The sequence below is a fragment of the Limulus polyphemus genome, unplaced genomic scaffold (assembly GCF_000517525.1).
Source record: "Limulus polyphemus unplaced genomic scaffold, Limulus_polyphemus-2.1.2 Scaffold15, whole genome shotgun sequence".
NCBI lineage: Eukaryota > Metazoa > Arthropoda > Merostomata > Xiphosura > Limulidae > Limulus > Limulus polyphemus.
In genome coordinates this window covers 1,174,809-1,192,734 of record NW_013665625.1, presented here as the reverse complement: position 1 = coordinate 1,192,734, position 17,926 = coordinate 1,174,809, and the positions used below count along the sequence as shown (strand labels likewise).

Genomic DNA, 17,926 nt, shown 5'->3' with positions numbered 1-17,926 from the left:
TGTAATTAATTTCGAACTGTCAATGTAGAGATCTATAGTCAGCAACTGGAACGTTTAAATCAAACTCTTCATCAGAGACTCCCTTCAATCGGAAAGGTATTCTTCTTCTCCACGACAATGCACATCCACATATGGCACGTTTGACGCAACACAATATTATGGAGTTGGGTTGGGACGTTCTCCCCACCCACCATATTCTCCAGATATAGCACCATCAGATTACCATCTTTTTCGTTCGCTGCAACGCCATTTTAATGGAAAAACGTATGCAAATGTGGAAGGTGTTAAAGAGAACATCGACATGTTTTTGCTTCAAAGCCAAGTTATTTCTTTATCAGGACATTAACAGCCTGATTGTTAGATGGAAAAGCATCATTGATAAGAATGGAGACTATTTCATTTAATAAATGTTTTGATATATAAGTTGTTCGGGTTTTTAAATCTAAAAAAATAGCGACATTAATTTCTTGACGATCCAATATGTATGTGAGTGGTAACTGACATTATTTATTACAAACAAAACTAACTTTTGTAAACTTTATTAATTTGATATTCAAAAAAATACATGAATAATTACGTCGAAGTTTAGGAGTTAATTTTGAACGTGAATTTCAGTTTTTTTTTGTTTCTTCTATAAAATGCTAACCATAATTTTATCCATGTAAAGCTTATTGTAAGTTTAGACTATTTTTACATTAATGATCATTACATATACACCCGTACACGTTAATACGATATGCAACATATTATACTTTCTAAAAGCTACACAAGGTTATTTATTACCTTCAAGATGGTATCGGTTGTATGGAGAATAGTGGGGGCTTGTTCCGTCAGGAATGTAGAAATCTCTGTCTTGGTCAATTAGGTAAGTGGCAAGCACAGGCTTAGCAGGTTCTTCCTGACAGGAGAAAAAAGTGTTTACAGTAGTCATTCCGATTTTCGAAGTAAACGTAATAGTAAATGCTATGTTTAAAAATTGTTGTATACAAAGCAAACCTAAATTATCAAGGTGACACTATTTTACAGTTACCAGATTTTACAACCTTAGTTTTTTAGCGTGCTCGAACTTCAGAAAAATTAGTACTATTCGTGATAGAACAATAACTCTCGGTAGGCCATAGGGTACATGAATTTTTGGTCACAGGAAATGGTCACCAGAGGACTCTACCCGAGCTCAATGTGGCCACCATTTATGCCATCCTTATTGTGAATATCCACATACTGTGAAATGGCTCACTTGAAATTTGGCTAACGGGCATAACCAAAGTCATTTTTTTATCATGATCGTCTGTTACGTTGTTGGACTTCACAGATGCTACGGTAGTGATCGGTATAAAAGAAGTCGGTAATTTGAGGGTTAAAAAGTTAGCCCTAACTAAATATAATGTTTGTGTGAAGTCGAAATGAAAAGAGCGATAAGAAAAGAAACATTGTTTGAATTATGTTCTAATCAAGATATGTTCAGAACTGTACCTTCTACACACAGAACAGATATAGGTGAATTATAACAAGTTGTGACTGCTCTGAGGAATCAGCTGACATTGTACCTAAACTTGCCAAGTAAGCGTAAAGGTTCTTAGAAAGAAACTTTTTTGTAGTCGGTTAAGTGTTTACCGTGTCAGCACTTACACAAGCTCTAACTTACTGAATATTCTCCGGTGCTCGGTCCATCGGAGTAAGCTTCACTCTTGTCAGACGTGGAACTCGCAGTTTCTCCGTTCACAGTATCATTGTAGCTGCTAGGAGCGTACATCTCAATAGTCGCTGCCTTGCTGCTGGTCTGATCGCTTTCTTTTGGAGCAAAGACATTCTTTGGTAACTATCATTATTAATTAGGGATAGCCAAACTATAAACATTATTTTTCACGTTGATTCGTACTAATAACTTTATATACTGTGAAACAAAGGTAATGTGTTTGAATTGTACTAATGCTAGTCTTAAATTTTAACTTAATATTTCAAAAACACTTTAAGATATGTAAACATGGAAACTTTATCAATTTTACCTTATATAAACATAAATTTGTAGAAATGAAACCGTAATTTGTTTTAGCAAATTTTCTGTTTCTATTGCAGCTATCTAGGGATTTAGTTACATATACCAAGAAATATCATATGTTACTATCTCATTAAAAATATATAGATTGAAAACAAATGTTTCATGTCTTTCGAGTACTTACTGTGACAGAATGTCGACAGTCTCCGCAACACTTACACAAGCAGCATGCACAAAAAAGAAGCAATAAGTTGGCAATTCTATCGTATTTTCTTGCTACTACAATACAAATATATCACAACAACACGCATGTGTAAGCCTTTCAGCATCATTGATCTTAATCTTCTATATTTTCTATACCATGCGATAATCTACATTTAATTTATGACCACCAGTCCCTCGCTGTCCTACTTTTCTCAGGTCTCGTATCGAGAAGATGCAGAAGAAACTACGCATTGTCTTTTACAAATTACTTTACATTTTACAACATTCTTCCGAAGAATTGGAAAATCGATCGGGAGAGGCAAGGTCTTGCAATATCCCAAACTGTGATAAATTGCTACCATCATGCATGTTGAAGACAACACAGAATAAACATTCTGTGACTCCAGAGAATAGAGTCGTTGAAGCGAGGACTGAAGAACGTCAAAAAAGCTTAAAACTGAGTCAAAAAAACTAACATGAAGTTGACGGATTCTCGAGAGTTTTCCACCTTGTTATTACTAAAGCTAACCATCGATGGTTATACATAGTTCGATATGACGAGTTTCGATGTGGATGCAAACAATTAAAACTAACTTAAACCCTAAGTATTGTGAATCCCTAATGAAGAAACCAATCCACTGTAGAAAGATTGTGCTTATAGATTAATTAATGGTCTAATAATAAGAAATATAAATTACAGATGATTGAAACATAACTTTATTTATAAGATGAATTTATTTTTATTTAACGCTACACTTATACAATATAAAAATGAGCAACTTCACTGAAATAATGCTTTCTTAAATATTCTTTTGTAATGGTACTATTTTATAATGAAGAAAAGCAATGACATAATTGTTCAGAAAAATATCTGAAAAGTTTATGTGATTTAATTTTTTTAATATCTTCTCAAATGTTACCTACACGTTTAACACACAACAGAATATGTGATCCAATTTTTTTATTATCTTCTCAAATGGTACACTTTTAACACACAACAGAATATGTGTTTTAATTTTTTATTATGTTCTCAATGGTACACTTTTAACCCACAACAGAATATGTGTTTTATTTTTTGTTATCTTCTCAAATGTTACCTACACGTTTAACACACAACAGAATATGTGATCCAATTTTTATATTATCTTCTCAAATGGTACACTTTTAACACACATCAGAATATGTGTTTTAATATTTTGTTATCTTCTCAAATGTTACCTACACTTTTAACACACAACAGAATATGTGTTTTAATTTTTTATTATCTTCTCAAATGTTACCTACACTTTTAAAATACCACTGAATAAAGGCAGAACATAATTAAAACAAGTATTTACGGAATAATATTAACACGAGGGCAATTAACTCTAATTCTATGAGTATGAAAGAAAATAGTAATATATCAATAGAATTCTTCTAGTTAATTCCTTGGGAAACTCAACAAACCATGCTTACCTTCTTCAAGTCTTTTTTTTCTTCTTCGTCGAACGAAGCATATAACAAGAATGATGTTAAGTACGAGCAAGAAGGTTCCTACGACAGACACAGAGATTATAATTATCCTAGGAAGTTCTCCCTTCTCTGATAATACTTCAGTCATTACTTGCTCTGTTTCCGTGTCAGGAGCTTCACCTTTTGCAATACAAAACATCAAAATTAAACAATAATGAAAAAATTATTAACGTCTTATGTTTTTGCTAAAACAAAGATAATTTGCTTCTGAAAAGGAACAGTGGGATATAATAAGGTCTGGTTAATGTTCCATTTTTCAGTACCGTATAAGTGTTTTCACCAGTGCTCTTAAAACGATGCAAATGATAATAACACGCTTTTTTGTATTAATATAAATTCGCGTGTTAACTTTGACCATAACCAAAATTCGCTCAACAATTCTGATGTGAAGTAGCAAACAAAATGTCAGATTTAATAAACATCAAGTTAAATTACTGGTAACAGGACAAAAAGTAACAATGTGTTTTAAATCTATTGTAAGATTATAGTAGTTTTTTATTCGATGCGCAGTATTTTACCAATTTGTAATCACATCGGCGCGTATCTGTAAAAATACGTAAACCGCAAACTACTTACACACGTATAACTAAAAAGATGTATGAAGCTGCTACGAGAACCTACCATTATTCTTAATTTACTAGACAAGAGTTTTGTTTTTACCATTATTATAACTTATTTGACGTCAATTTTGATTGAACAATTATTCATAACTTACTTGAGGTTCTAGCTTTCAGTATTTCAGTTGTATACTCGCTGAAACCCAGATCGTTGTACGCTTGTAAGCTAAATATATATTCTACACCTATAGCTAACCCTGAAACAGTGAACACCGTAGCATTACGTGGGTACACATCTGCGTATTGGTACTCCGGATAATCAGTTTCTTTGTACCGAATTCTGTAAGCTTGGGAACGCCCTCCATCAAAACCAGGAATCCAACTCAGCGTTGCTGAGTTATGGGTAACGTTCAAGATTTTAACAGCAGCAGGCGAATCTGGGTGACCTTAAAAATAAAACACCAAATAAATCTATAATCGATATACAAGTTCCATAGCTATATTCAAATATTAAATGATACTGTATGTCTGAAATGTTTCCAAACTCTGGGTATATGAAAAAAATATCCAGCGGTTCTATAACATCACAGATATGACTACTTAGATACCAAGTAGATTTCAAAAGACCCCTTTTTACTCCTGAAGATAAACAGTCAACTATTCGAAAGTCTCGAGTTTCTGTTATTTTTTAAATCTACTTAATTTTTGGGGGGATTATTCGTGCTCATTCTTTCATAAGGGTTGGCACTTTAATACCCAAAATATCTTCTAGAATAATTATAATAATGGTCAAAAATAATGATCGTTCTGTTTTATATATTTTTAACATAAAGTATATCCGATATTTTCAACGGCGGCAAGATATAAACACTTATAAGCAGTTATAGAACAATAATTAAGAACCGAACTTACCTATTGTGTCCAGGTTAATCTTTACGCTATCAAACCCTAGTTCGTTTTTAGCAACACATTCATATAATCCGTAGTCAAGACTTATCACATCTTTAACATAAATAACACCTTCCCACGTAGTTAAGCCAAGCATTGACGTTTCTGTATCATATTTCTCGGGCTTTACATCATTACTAACAGTAGTGCCCTCATGTGACCAAGTAAAAGTGATGTTTGGCGCTCCTTCGGCCTGGCAGATAATCTTGGCTGTTTCACCATTTTCACTGGCTGATTTCAGTAGTGGTGGCGATCGGGCAATAGTAGGTTTTTCTAGAATGCACGGAAGAAGACAACAATTTTACATATAAAATGTTATGATTTGGTATTTTGTAAACATTGACGATATTACCAAACACATTAAAGACGGAGTTGACACTTCACTACTGACGACAATAATGTACAACATAAAGTGTTATTTCTCTATGATAAAATTATCACAAACATCAAATCAAATATACTACTATATTGTTTATTTAAACTGTTTTTTTATAAACTAAATTGATTGGTTGTGAATAATCTTTAATTACTTTTTGTTTTGTTTCTTATAATATTATTTGTATGTTCATCCGAAAAAAAAAAGCCTATCATGGAATTTCAAAAAGAAGATAAAAATCGGTATGATGTTATAGTAATAAAATTTCTATCAAGGATATTTGTCGATTACCAAATACAGATTCTTAAGTTTGTAAATTTTGTGGAATAAATAGATTGAAAACATGAAAAGCGTTTCACAATTTAATGTCCCTATATTGTCGGTTTTTTCAAGTAGTTTACTCTTCTAAAATCTATTCACGATAGCTTGGAGTAACAATGGCAATAGACGACTGGAAAATAAATATGACGAGTGAGTCTGAGCTTCGAGGACAATTAGATCGACTAAAATAAATTATTATCAAGTTAAAATGTCTTAGAACATAACCCTCAAAGTTTTTGTTTCGTATCAACATTCCCAACAAAATACATTTAACTGAATGTGTTAGAAGGAGCTGATTTTTGAAGCAAGTTATCGAAAGTTCAGTACATACGTTTCACCACCAAGCTGGATGCTTTTACGTCTTCTTCTCCAACGTTATTATAAGCCACACATTCAAAAACACCCGAGTCCTCTGGAGACACGTTGTAGATCGTTAAGAACGACCGGCCACCTTCTAGAGATTCCTTAGTGCGACTCATGTTAAAATCGTCTCTTCGCCAAGTGATGATATTGTCTGTTAACGGGTTGGCATCAGCTACACATTCTAGATAAGCATTCGCATTTTGGTCGACTACAGTGACCTCAGTAACCTTGGTTATGGACGCTCGGTCTGAAACGAAAAGAAAAAGGTAACATTAGCAAAATATAACAGTGGAAAATTAGCTTAATATTTCAATTAACTATTAATAAATATATTCATATATCTGCACCTGTACATAGCTATATTAGCTCATGTACGATATTGACATTGACTACGCTTATCTAATTGGCTTATATAGTTCTAGTCTGAATCCAAAGAGAACGAAGTTCTATTATAGCATAAATGCAGAGTTATAGGTATATCTGTACTTCACTGAGATAGTCCATTGCACCAACGACTTCAAGTAGATCTAAGAAAGAGAACTATTGAAATGAAAGTTGTCTCATGAATGTATTTATCTTTATTGATATTTATCAGCTCAAGTCGAACGCAACTTTCAATCTCCTCATAAAAGAGACACGATTTCTAAAGATGAATATACAGTGACTGACTATGAAACTACTGTAAGTTGAAGTGAAACGATACGACACAAACACTCACATTGTATATTTAAGACGATAGTGGTCTCTGAGGTTCCTTCTTCATTGGTAGCTTCACACTTGAATCTTCCAGCGTCAGTTCTTCTTACGTTGATGATATTTAGGATTGGACCGTTCGAAATAATCCCAGTCTCTTTGACGTCGTTTGGTTCTTTTTTTTCTTGAATATCAACTACTGTATTTCCATCTTTGGTCCATGTGTATGTAATAACGTTAGGATTTCCTCTGGCTGTTAGGTTGATGAAAGTAGATTCTTCTTCGACAATATCAAATGTTTCAATTTGGGTCGAATAAAACTCTGGCTTGTCTGCAAATACACATTATAAAATGTAATAGTAGAAAAAAAATTAAGATATTAAATTCGGTTTACTAAAAATGCGCTTGCTCAATCCACTAAAACCTAGTGATATAGAAAGTAATATTTTTTTTTTATCAAATATAAATACTTAACTGCCTCATTAGCCAATTAATACTTTCTGAACATCTTTTCGATTATTAACTTGTCGATTTTAATAAAATTTAATTTCGCCTTTTATTTAATACAGTTGTGTCTTAAAGATTCATCAAATGGCTTAGTACTTATAAAAATCTAAACCTCTTAAAAACACTAAGTGTGTATGTTTGATATAGATATATTAATTCCCAAGAGTTTGGATCAAAGGAAGATATATTTAATAAATGAACTAAAAGCAAAGCTAACTGTACGTATTAAGGAAAGCTCATTGAATGCTATTGATCGCAAAAAAGTCACTAACAGTTTGTTTCATTGGGTTTCAGCTTCCCGCTTGATGGTAACCATAGTGTGATGGTAAATACAATAGAAAGAATCGATGTTTAAGCCTCACTGAAGACGTGAGTTCTCTACAAGAAAGAAACTCGAGTTATCAAAGCGTTATGGTTGGTCAAGATTTATTTCTTTATTGTTACGTTGTGGAACTCTTATCAGTAGGCAGACAGCAATCAATATCTGGTTGGAAATTTACTACTTACACATTACGTTTAGTGTAATGGCATTATGCACGCTTTTTTGCAACACTTCATTCGTCGCTTGACAGGTGTACCGAGCTCCATTATCTTCAGATGTTACGTTTAGTTGTAATTGGTTTCTTGTCGACTGGCCACCATGAGTTGCATCCAGAACGCCATCTGGTATCCCTTGAATGAGAAATCCATCACGCCACCAAGTGATGATCGAAGCTGGATTACTAGAATCCGATTCACAAATAAGCTTCACCTGAAAATTTAAAGCATATTTGTTTGGAGGTTTCAATTAGAAATTAAATGTAACCGCAAATAAAAACCGAAAATGTGAAATTAAATGTTCAAAATTCAGCTTTACATTATATTCCTGATATGCAAAGTGTAACCAGTTTGATACATTTTCATACTGAACAAGTTTGAACTACAAGTACATCGAGGGACTTCATAATACACAACTTAACGAAAATCACGTTACCTTTCTTCCAGCTTTTGGTTTCGGAGGAATCGCTTTTATTGTTACTTCAGTAGGTGGAACTGAAAAGAAGAATAACTAATTCAATATTATCTTTAGATATATTATTCGACCTTCCTAACATTTAAAGTACTTCGTCTATTTTGAAATTTGTGGGTTATATTTGATGATGAGAATTATTTTAACAGTTCAACTGAATGGTTAAGTGACACGAATCATCAGGCTATTTTCTAACGTTCTATTCCTTACCATGAATTCATTTTTAAAGAAGTTTGCTTGAAATTATCTACGATCTTTAGACATACAAATATATGACCAATAACCTTTTTGAGCAAATTTATGTATCATATACTATGTATTACCCAACCCTCAATACCTGATATTACTATCACCTAACCTCTCGTCTTATTTGATATCCCAAAAAACTCCTCCCTGTGTTTTTGGGATCACCACTATCCAAAAATACAATATCTGTATTGATAGACAAACATATTCAATTGTACATTATAAACATATCAGTTACTCAAAATGAACACTGATATATGCGTAGCCAAAATTCTATAATTAAAAAAAGGACTATAAAGATATTTTTACGTCTTTCAATGAAACAATCTTTTTTTAAACAAAACACGTTTTTCTAAAATCTCTGGGACTACAGTATGTATTTAGTTCTTATTAGCTCTAGTAGATCGCATGTTGTGTGTATCATGGAATGCAATATCACGAAATTAAAACTTACAGTGAACAGACAATTGAATTTTAGCGACGAGAGGTTTGTCTGTAGCCGAGTTACTAGCTTCACAGCGATATTCCAAACCGTTATCTCTTTCTTCGGTTTCTATGAGAAATTCACTACTTACGACGTTGCCGTTCGACGTGATGACTGATTTTATCTATTTAAAACAGAAAAATATAAACACTGAAAACATTTCTAAACGAAATCAAATAACTGCTAAACTCTTGTGACTGTTTTCTTACTAGACTATTATCATTAGAATTAAAATACGTATTATAAAATAAGTAACACATGTCCAATCAAAACCAACAGAGTAAATATATCATGATAATAATGATTCAGATTAAAAGTCAACGTAAATCTATTAATGTTGAAGCAATTTATCTTTAAAAGGTAAGTCTTTACGCCATAGATTGAATTTCACGACTGAAAGTGAACAATTAATTATCATTTAAACGTTGTCCCTTAATTACCACATATTTAATCAGATCGTACACTCGACGACACTCTATTTTAGATTAGTTATTTTAATAAATCAAAGTGATTTCTTCTAGATCTTGAGTCTCGGAACAAGTGAACAAAACCAACATTACTACCTCGGTATCTTGTTTAAACCACTTCAAAGTAGGCAGAGGGTTCCCGCCGTTCGAAATACACGTTAACCGCTGAAGTTCGCCAGCTCGAATCGATTTATTCTCAGTGTAGCCAAGGATTGTCGGAGGAGCAGGGGGATCTATTGGGGGTTGAAAATAGAATCAACTGAAATTGTCTCGTTCTTTTGCTTACTTAGCACTAGAAACAAGTAACTCAATAATGCAATAAAAAAAATCGAATACCAAATAAAAGCATGAATTACTTCTAACCTGATAATAAGACAGTTGAAAATCAACTGTATAATTCTAGATTATGTACACTCTCAAGCATATTTTTAATTAGTGGGGTTATCGATCACAAATATGAGTAAACAAACCGGCGTCAGTTAAGCTGAAAGATATTCTATGACCTAACTGTAGTGTAGCTTAGTTCTCGAAAGTACAGAGGAAATTATAGCAGTAACACATACTAATTAGCTATAGCTTACAACTCACACAAAATACTCAGAACATGGGATTCCACCATGGTCTCTCCTAGGTCTTTGTTTACAGTGAAGCACTGGAAAATCTTTGATCCTTGGTCCTGCAAGCATAAAACATTATAATTTATCATTGTTTAAGCGTTGTTTAATAAGACAAAATATAAATATAAAATATAATTTCATGATAAATAATTATAATATTAATAGCGTGACAGTGCAAAGTTGCCCATCTTGGCAGTATAACCCTATGTGCATGGGTGGGAGTCAAAGTGCGCATGCCATGACCTTTTAGAGTCCCACTGAACTTCGTATTATGTATTTGAAGTCGAGATTGTGAACTATTCATTTTACCCTACATTACTGATTTACTGACAGTTCGTGGTAGATGAGAGCAAATACCAGATTCGATATACAGTGATACTGAAGTAAAACATGTAGATCTGCATTTTGGAGGATCTAGAGGCTATATAACTGCAATACACGAACTTTACGAGGGACAAAAGAATTTTTATTCTTCACACGAACATTACCTGGCACTCTGACTTGTCAGAGTCTTAACCAGACTGACTTTGTCAATTCTTAGACATATCTTGAGTACAAGTACTTTTGTAAGATATCTGAATTTGGTGTACAACACACTTGTACGTATCACTAAAACATTGTCATATTTCATGTTGATGCACGTAGTAAATTCTGAATTATAGTAAATATTATTTCTCCAATACAGGGTCGATCCAATACACAGACATCCTATCAATTCAGATAACTTGTGATATAACCGTTTCATTACTGAGGTGTAAGTTTAATTTTTAAGAATAGTTAGTGCCTTTTATCGTTATCAAGATGACACTCATTGCTGACAGAAAAATGACAGTTAAACAGTTAATGGAGCTCACAATTATAAATAATTCATATATATCATTAAACTAAAAAATATAATATGTATTTCTAAAAAAATCATGCCATGAATACTTGTGATCTTATGATGGCACTAATATTAGACATCGTTGTCCATCCCCCGTCGGGGTCAGCTGTGACCGTATTTGCTCCTTGCACACGCTGTCCATCCACTAGCCAGTTGATTTCAGCAGCTGGGTTACTACGATTTGCTCTGCAGGTCATCGTCACTGTATCTCCTGGCTTAGCTTCTTTTGGTCCCGTAACTTTAACCTCAGCAGGAGCAACTGAAACGTCATAAGAAGTTGATGGATTCCGTTATCATTATAGTGTCATAACTTCATCCAATATGATGAAAACTCAAAACAGTTATATTTTTAACTAACATGATAAAACATTCGATACCTAATATTTCATAAATTTAGCTAAATTGCATTAGTGTATAGTATAATGAGATTTCAAAATTCAGGAAAAAACATAAAGAATATGTAATAAGCATCAGTTAACAGTCCAATGCTACTTCAATAACAACCAGACTATTAAAAGCTAATTAAAGTGAATACGAACTACTTTATCCTCCATTTATTGTACATGGTAATGTTTCACAAATACACTCTCTCCACTACTATTACGTATAAAGGCAACAGTATTGTATCCGGCACCTAAATCTTTTTAAATAATTATCATGAAAATAAAGACTGCAAACTCCACAGAAAAATACTGCAGAAGCTCAGAAGTAAAAGATATTGTGAATGTTAATCCCACTATATAAAAGCGATGTTCCAAGTCCTGCACTGCCCTTATAACTACTTCCTTTTCCTTCATCGTCGATCGTACATGGCTATGGTTACATAATATTGCCCGTCCCTGGAATCTCAACTGTAACAATTTTGCGAAGTCAATCTTAGACCACACATTTTTAAAAAATTTCCACAGTTCCTTCATTGTAAGCAGATGTCGCTTTTCAACAAAGGCGCAAATGCCTATTGGGGCTGAATCAGGAACTTGAGAACTATTTGGTTTATGGGATTACTGTGATTACAGTTTCTTCGACTACCTTTCTCATGAAAACAACAGTTGGTTTCGAGGTGTTACTGGAATGATATGAACTTTTGGCTTATAAGCTTTTGTCAACTGTAAATCATTGTTATCGATATCTCAAGATATATCTAGTTTCATCTTTATATATATTTGGGTCAAATGGTGCTCTTTCGTAACAGTAGCTTTCGTTTTGTGGATAAGAGCGTTATTCCAAATTGACCAGTGGTGTAGTTTCAGAATCCGTTGTTGTCTTAAACAATCGGCTTGTATTTTGTTACTTTCATGAATAACAACGAAGGCTTCCCTTTACAAAACAATGTGCCCTTTAGCTATGCATCGTTTAATAATCTTGCAATAGCATATCTTTCTTCGAAAAGGGTTGTAAGAAATACTCCCAGACTTGAGTCTATCCGTGACAGCACTACACTGTTGAATGGTCGGGAATTTGGCGTAAATAAATAAATATATATATATATATATGTATATGCTAAACATGACGCCAAGTCTCACATTTGCTGTGCACGCTACTGCATTAGCAAATCATTCTTATAAAATGGCATCAACCCTCTATAGATATCAACTTAGTATTCCCAATAATACAAAGATGTACAGAAAGATTACAACATCTCTCAAAATGTTGTTGGATATCTATGCAAATAGATCTAGTCAAAGATTAAATAAAATGAAAAAGTAAGATCTGCGAACGAGCCTTGACTGAACTTTGCAAACACATAACAATGCAACATTATCACTATCTTCTTTTGATTATATTTTCTTTTAAGAAGTTTTCTAACATTATTATCTCGTTTTATTCTATTCAATACAAATCACATTTAATTCAAACTTTACGATTTCTTACTTTACGTATTTCAAGATATTGAAACAGATGAAGCGCTTATACGTCATGAAGGATTCCTCTTAGCTCACGATTTTTAACACAAAGCAAGAGTTATGGCGTGGCGTTCTAAGTTTTGTCTTTGAAATAGTTTGGCCTTATAATTAAAAAAAATACAAATTCAGTTAATCAAAAAACAAATTCTAAAAATATATATGATAAAGAGGAAATAGGTAACATCTGTGAAAAAGCCTTACAATAAAGTGTAATAATTTTAGTTAATGAGTTTCAATTTACCCTAACAGAGCTTGAAACACAATCCCTTTAATTACTCAGAATATTTAAAAACTTCCTAAGATCCCATTTAGAAAGTATATAACTTGACTTTTTATTATAATTTACGGAGCTCTTGATAATTAAGAAATCAATAAATTAATATTAATTATATGTTTTGCATTTCTTATTTTAAGTTAAAAATATTCTGTACAAATAACATTGAAGAATGTTTTAATCACCAATATGAAACTACCATCTTCTTTTTTATATTTCATTACAAATTTAAATGACTGAAGCTACTAAAAATCTGAAGATTATATACCTCACACATAAACAATGCACTTGAAACTTACATAGCACTGACAGTTTCACTACAGCATTCATAGGTTGTGGACTTATTATATTTGAAGCCTCACACCGATAGATGGCGTTGTTGTCAGAACTGTCTACGACAAACGTATGTTTGTTTGTTGATTTTTGGCCGCTTGTCGTGTAAGAAAAATCAATCTGTTGGTTGTTCTTAAACCAAACAAGCTGGGCTAAAGGGTTGCCGCCTTGGGATATGCATGACAATGTTATGGTATCACCTGAACGAACGGTTTCGTCTTCTTGAAACCCAACAATGGTTGGGGGACCTGGAGGATCTGTAAGAAGTATTGATTCCCAGAGTTAGCGTTAATATAACTTTCATTTGCGTACAATCGACCAGTGTACATCTAAAAACTTATGTCTATAAATGTTCATATATATATATCATAAAATACCGTTCTTCTGCTATTGAAGAAAAGTTTCAAAAAAGATCAACAATAAAGTGGAATCTAATTATAGTCTCAAAACACAAATATAGCATCAATTCAGTTATGACATTAATTATTTAAACGTAATTTTAAAAGAAACAAAACGTTGATGAATTTCTCAGTTTACAGTTTTAGGTTAGCCACGCAACCTCAGACACGGTGATCGATACATTGATATTTAGTTATTGAATACTGATATATTTCTGAAAATGTCAAAGTCGATTCTGAGCCCATGAACGTGATTGGTCACGTCAGAAGTCACTGTGATTTTTCAATATTTATTTTACATGTTTAAAGGAAACCAATAAAAATATGCAAAAATCCACTGCAAGTAACTAGGATATCACTTCTGAAGTAATATGTGTATGTAATATGTTAAAAAAGATTACTTAGATTCTAAAAATATAGTAACAAATCATAATAATACTGCAAATAACTAGGCAACACTTATAAAATGATATGTAAAGTGTGATAAAATATTACCGTTTTTCTTGTGATATAGCAAAAAATAATAATTTTGCTGTAAATGACTAAAATAGCACTTATAATATGTTATGTGTTATAAAAGATTACTTATTTTTCAATATATAATTATGCTGCACAGCGTGATTAGTATATTTAATAAGATAAAAACCAGTATGGATGGTTAAGTCATTATCTATTTAAGTTTTAATTTATCCAAATGTAGTTATTAATATTTTTATGCTCCTACATAAATACCTAAGATTAAAAGCAGGATAATTGTTTTACGTACAGAGGACACTCAGTACCACTGAGCTTCTCAGCGGTCGGACCAGTGCAGGGTGAATAGTTTCACATGTGTAGATGGCGTCGTTGTCGTGTGCACTAGGAGTTAGGGTGATTGTACTGATAGTTTTGAACCTCTGGTCTTCACCCTCTTCCGTGTTTGTCTGAACATTATCTGGAAAAGTGTGATGATAAGCATTATTGTTCATTGAATAAAACATTGTTAAAAATTACAAAAATAATAAAGTGTGAAAAATAACAATATTATATCTTTCCTACAGTTTTATTGACACCTTCGAATAATACCAAAATATCTTAGCAAATAAGAACGTTTGGAATCATTTATTACTGCATAATTCTATTTATTCATGACACAAATAAATCACGTAGGATCATCAGTTAGGTAAATCACAAAACAAGAAACTCGATTGCTTCTTCACGGGTAAACAAGAGTCAGTGTTCTGTTTCTTCTATAACTCTAAATCTTTAACTGATAGATATCAATAATACTGCATTACGAAACTGTATAACGTCTCGGTGAGAGTACTCTCTTATACAAGATATTTATATAAACTACTCACACTACTTCAATCACATACAAAAACCGATGAAACCCGGTGCTTTCGATAGAAAACAGACCCATCTGTCAAAATCGCTAGAGTTTCGTTGGATTCTTAACTATGATTTTCCACACTTTCTCGATCCTACGTGTTTTATAATACCATTATCACATTACCGTAATGTTATTTTGTTTGATATAAACCAAGGAGAATTTATATAGAAATTCGAATCTTCGTAAAACATTAAACAGACACTTCTCCCAAAATGCAGTACAGTTAACATAAATACAGAACCGATTGAATTACAAGTTAACTTAGTTTATATATTTTAGCTGCTCAATTTAAAGCGTCAATCTTTATGTATTAAATATACCATTTACCTGGCCTGAGTTCCACGTTTTTGCGGAACCATTTGATTTCGGCTGCTGGCTTGCCGCCGGTCACTGTGCAGGTAAGACTAAGAAACTCTTTTTCATGAATCTCGATAGTGCTGCCGTTATTGTGATTACTAAGGACCACAGAAGAGGGCGGTACTAAAACAAAAATAGTTAAAGTCACAATCCTTCAATCACAAACTATATTTTTGATGTCAGTTAAATGAGGAACAGTTATGCAGTGATTTGAGCTCGTATGACAGCATGTTTTGACTTGTAAACAGGGAAAGGATGAACTAATGGTTGGTTATTTAAAGCGAATGAATTAATTTTAGAGAATACATTATTTACTAATGGAACGACTTTCCTTTGTGAACTCAGAGCATGAGAAAAAGAAGACTAAATTGAACAAAAAATGTTACGAAGACCATTTTGCAAACGAAATTAATAAAGCAATAAATCCAACTAACTAATGAAATAAACTGGTGTATTTAAGTGTTTTACACTCACAAAAAAGAAACCTATCATTCTATAGGTATTTGAAGAACTTGTAGCATTCTGCCACAATTTAAGTTATTCGTATTGTTAGCCGACACTAGGCAGCTGGTACATGATTGAACAGAGTTGTTTAAACATTGACTGCTTCTTTTCCTCACTTGGAACATGTACACTGTTTTGTTTGTGATTGAAATTTGATAAATAATCAAGTAAGTTTCACTGAGAAATATGATCTCAAAAGAAATTCATGCACTTATTTTTGAAACTCTTAACAGTTTAAATCCTTTTATGGTTGTTGATCTCAAAAGAGAAGTTAGAAGTTTACAATATAAATTAGTGACTAAATTTTAAGAATTTTTTACACCAATTTTTACATTGATACTCTGAACTTTATCCGAGGAACTCATCTTTTTGAGAAGTCATTTGAATGGATTAAAATCTTAAATACTGACAGCATTTAACTGAGGATTTGATTCACTTATTTGTGGCTTTAGATTAAAGTTATGTTCAAAGCTGTGGTTCTCAAACTTTTTAGAGTCCCCTTTCCTCTTGTCGTTGGTACTTCACAGTACCGCCTCCACCCACGTATACATATACAAGTAAAAAGAAATTCATTATGCCACTGTCACTAAATATCAAAAATTATGGTACACCACAGATTCAGACAGTCAAGCATGTAAGTATGCAGCAATGTAAATTTTATGTGTGGCTTGTGAACATCTGAATAAAGATACTTTCAGATTTTGTGTCCTCTAGCCTCACATACACTTGCATTAGCTGAAAAAAACATCTGATCACATATCAAACAAAAACGTTAGTCTTGTTTGTTGTTATTCAAATTATTCTATCAAAATAAATTAAACCATCCTTTAGTTCTTTTTGTTTTTTTCATTAATTCTTTATGTATTTGTTTCTTTTTTCAAACAGGTATATCATTTAGTTGGAACTTTCATGCCACATATTTCTTTGTGTGTATTTATAGCTAAATGTAATTTTTTTTGTTTTTCTACTTTCTGAACAGATTTCTTAGAATTCTTTTGGCAAATTGTTAGTTAAATTGGTTGTACGGCAAATGCTGCTTTTAGACAAAATGTTGTCAGATGTTCATCATTTACAAATAATTTGGAAATGGGGTTTTTTTTATTTAAAGCCATGGCATGAATATTTTAATAAAATGGTAATATAACATTTTATTAAAATGGTAATGTAACATTTTATCAACCATTCAATAAATGGACCATGTAAGTGCAACATTATTATTTGATGCAGTGGTTCTGTTATATATGTATATATATATATATATATATCTCCATGTATGTGTCTTATGTAGGTCACTTCTTACACTTGAATGTACTATGATTCATGCTACCTGACTACATTGTATTACTCTACCTTACACGTTTATTTATTTGAATAGCAAAGTAATAATTTGATAAATATTTTTTTTACTCTATTAAAAATATTTAGTTTTTAAAATTTTAAATAACAAATGTGTCAGGTCCTTTAATCCAAGAATACATGTACTTTAAACTTTGACTATTTTAATAGGTGGGTGGTAAGTTATAAATACCTTCCTCCTTTTGTCACAGGGCAGTAAACTATAAATAACTTCCCTCCCCCTGTTTTGGTTACTTTTAGAAGTA

General features: G+C 32.5%; 1 protein-coding gene across 1 annotated transcript in view; it reads right to left on the bottom strand.

Annotated features, from left to right (window-relative positions):
- The window catches only part of LOC106457250 (nephrin-like), a 19,334-nt gene extending 3,389 nt beyond the window's left edge, over positions 1-15,945 (bottom strand). The window contains exons 1-16 of the mRNA XM_022383290.1: positions 15,792-15,945; positions 14,859-15,026; positions 13,661-13,951; positions 11,231-11,442; positions 10,272-10,359; positions 9,780-9,916; positions 9,187-9,340; positions 8,451-8,509; positions 7,985-8,228; positions 6,996-7,301; positions 6,246-6,524; positions 5,182-5,490; positions 4,428-4,715; positions 3,656-3,832; positions 1,646-1,791; positions 784-898 (exon numbers count right to left, since the gene is read on the bottom strand). Of these exons, the coding sequence (XP_022238998.1) occupies positions 784-898; positions 1,646-1,791; positions 3,656-3,832; positions 4,428-4,715; positions 5,182-5,490; positions 6,246-6,524; positions 6,996-7,301; positions 7,985-8,228; positions 8,451-8,509; positions 9,187-9,340; positions 9,780-9,916; positions 10,272-10,359; positions 11,231-11,442; positions 13,661-13,691 (2,545 nt within the window). The 5' untranslated portion in view covers positions 13,692-13,951; positions 14,859-15,026; positions 15,792-15,945. The remainder of the gene's footprint in view (positions 1-783; positions 899-1,645; positions 1,792-3,655; positions 3,833-4,427; positions 4,716-5,181; positions 5,491-6,245; positions 6,525-6,995; positions 7,302-7,984; positions 8,229-8,450; positions 8,510-9,186; positions 9,341-9,779; positions 9,917-10,271; positions 10,360-11,230; positions 11,443-13,660; positions 13,952-14,858; positions 15,027-15,791) is intronic.
- Between the last annotated feature and the right edge of the window lie 1,981 nt (positions 15,946-17,926).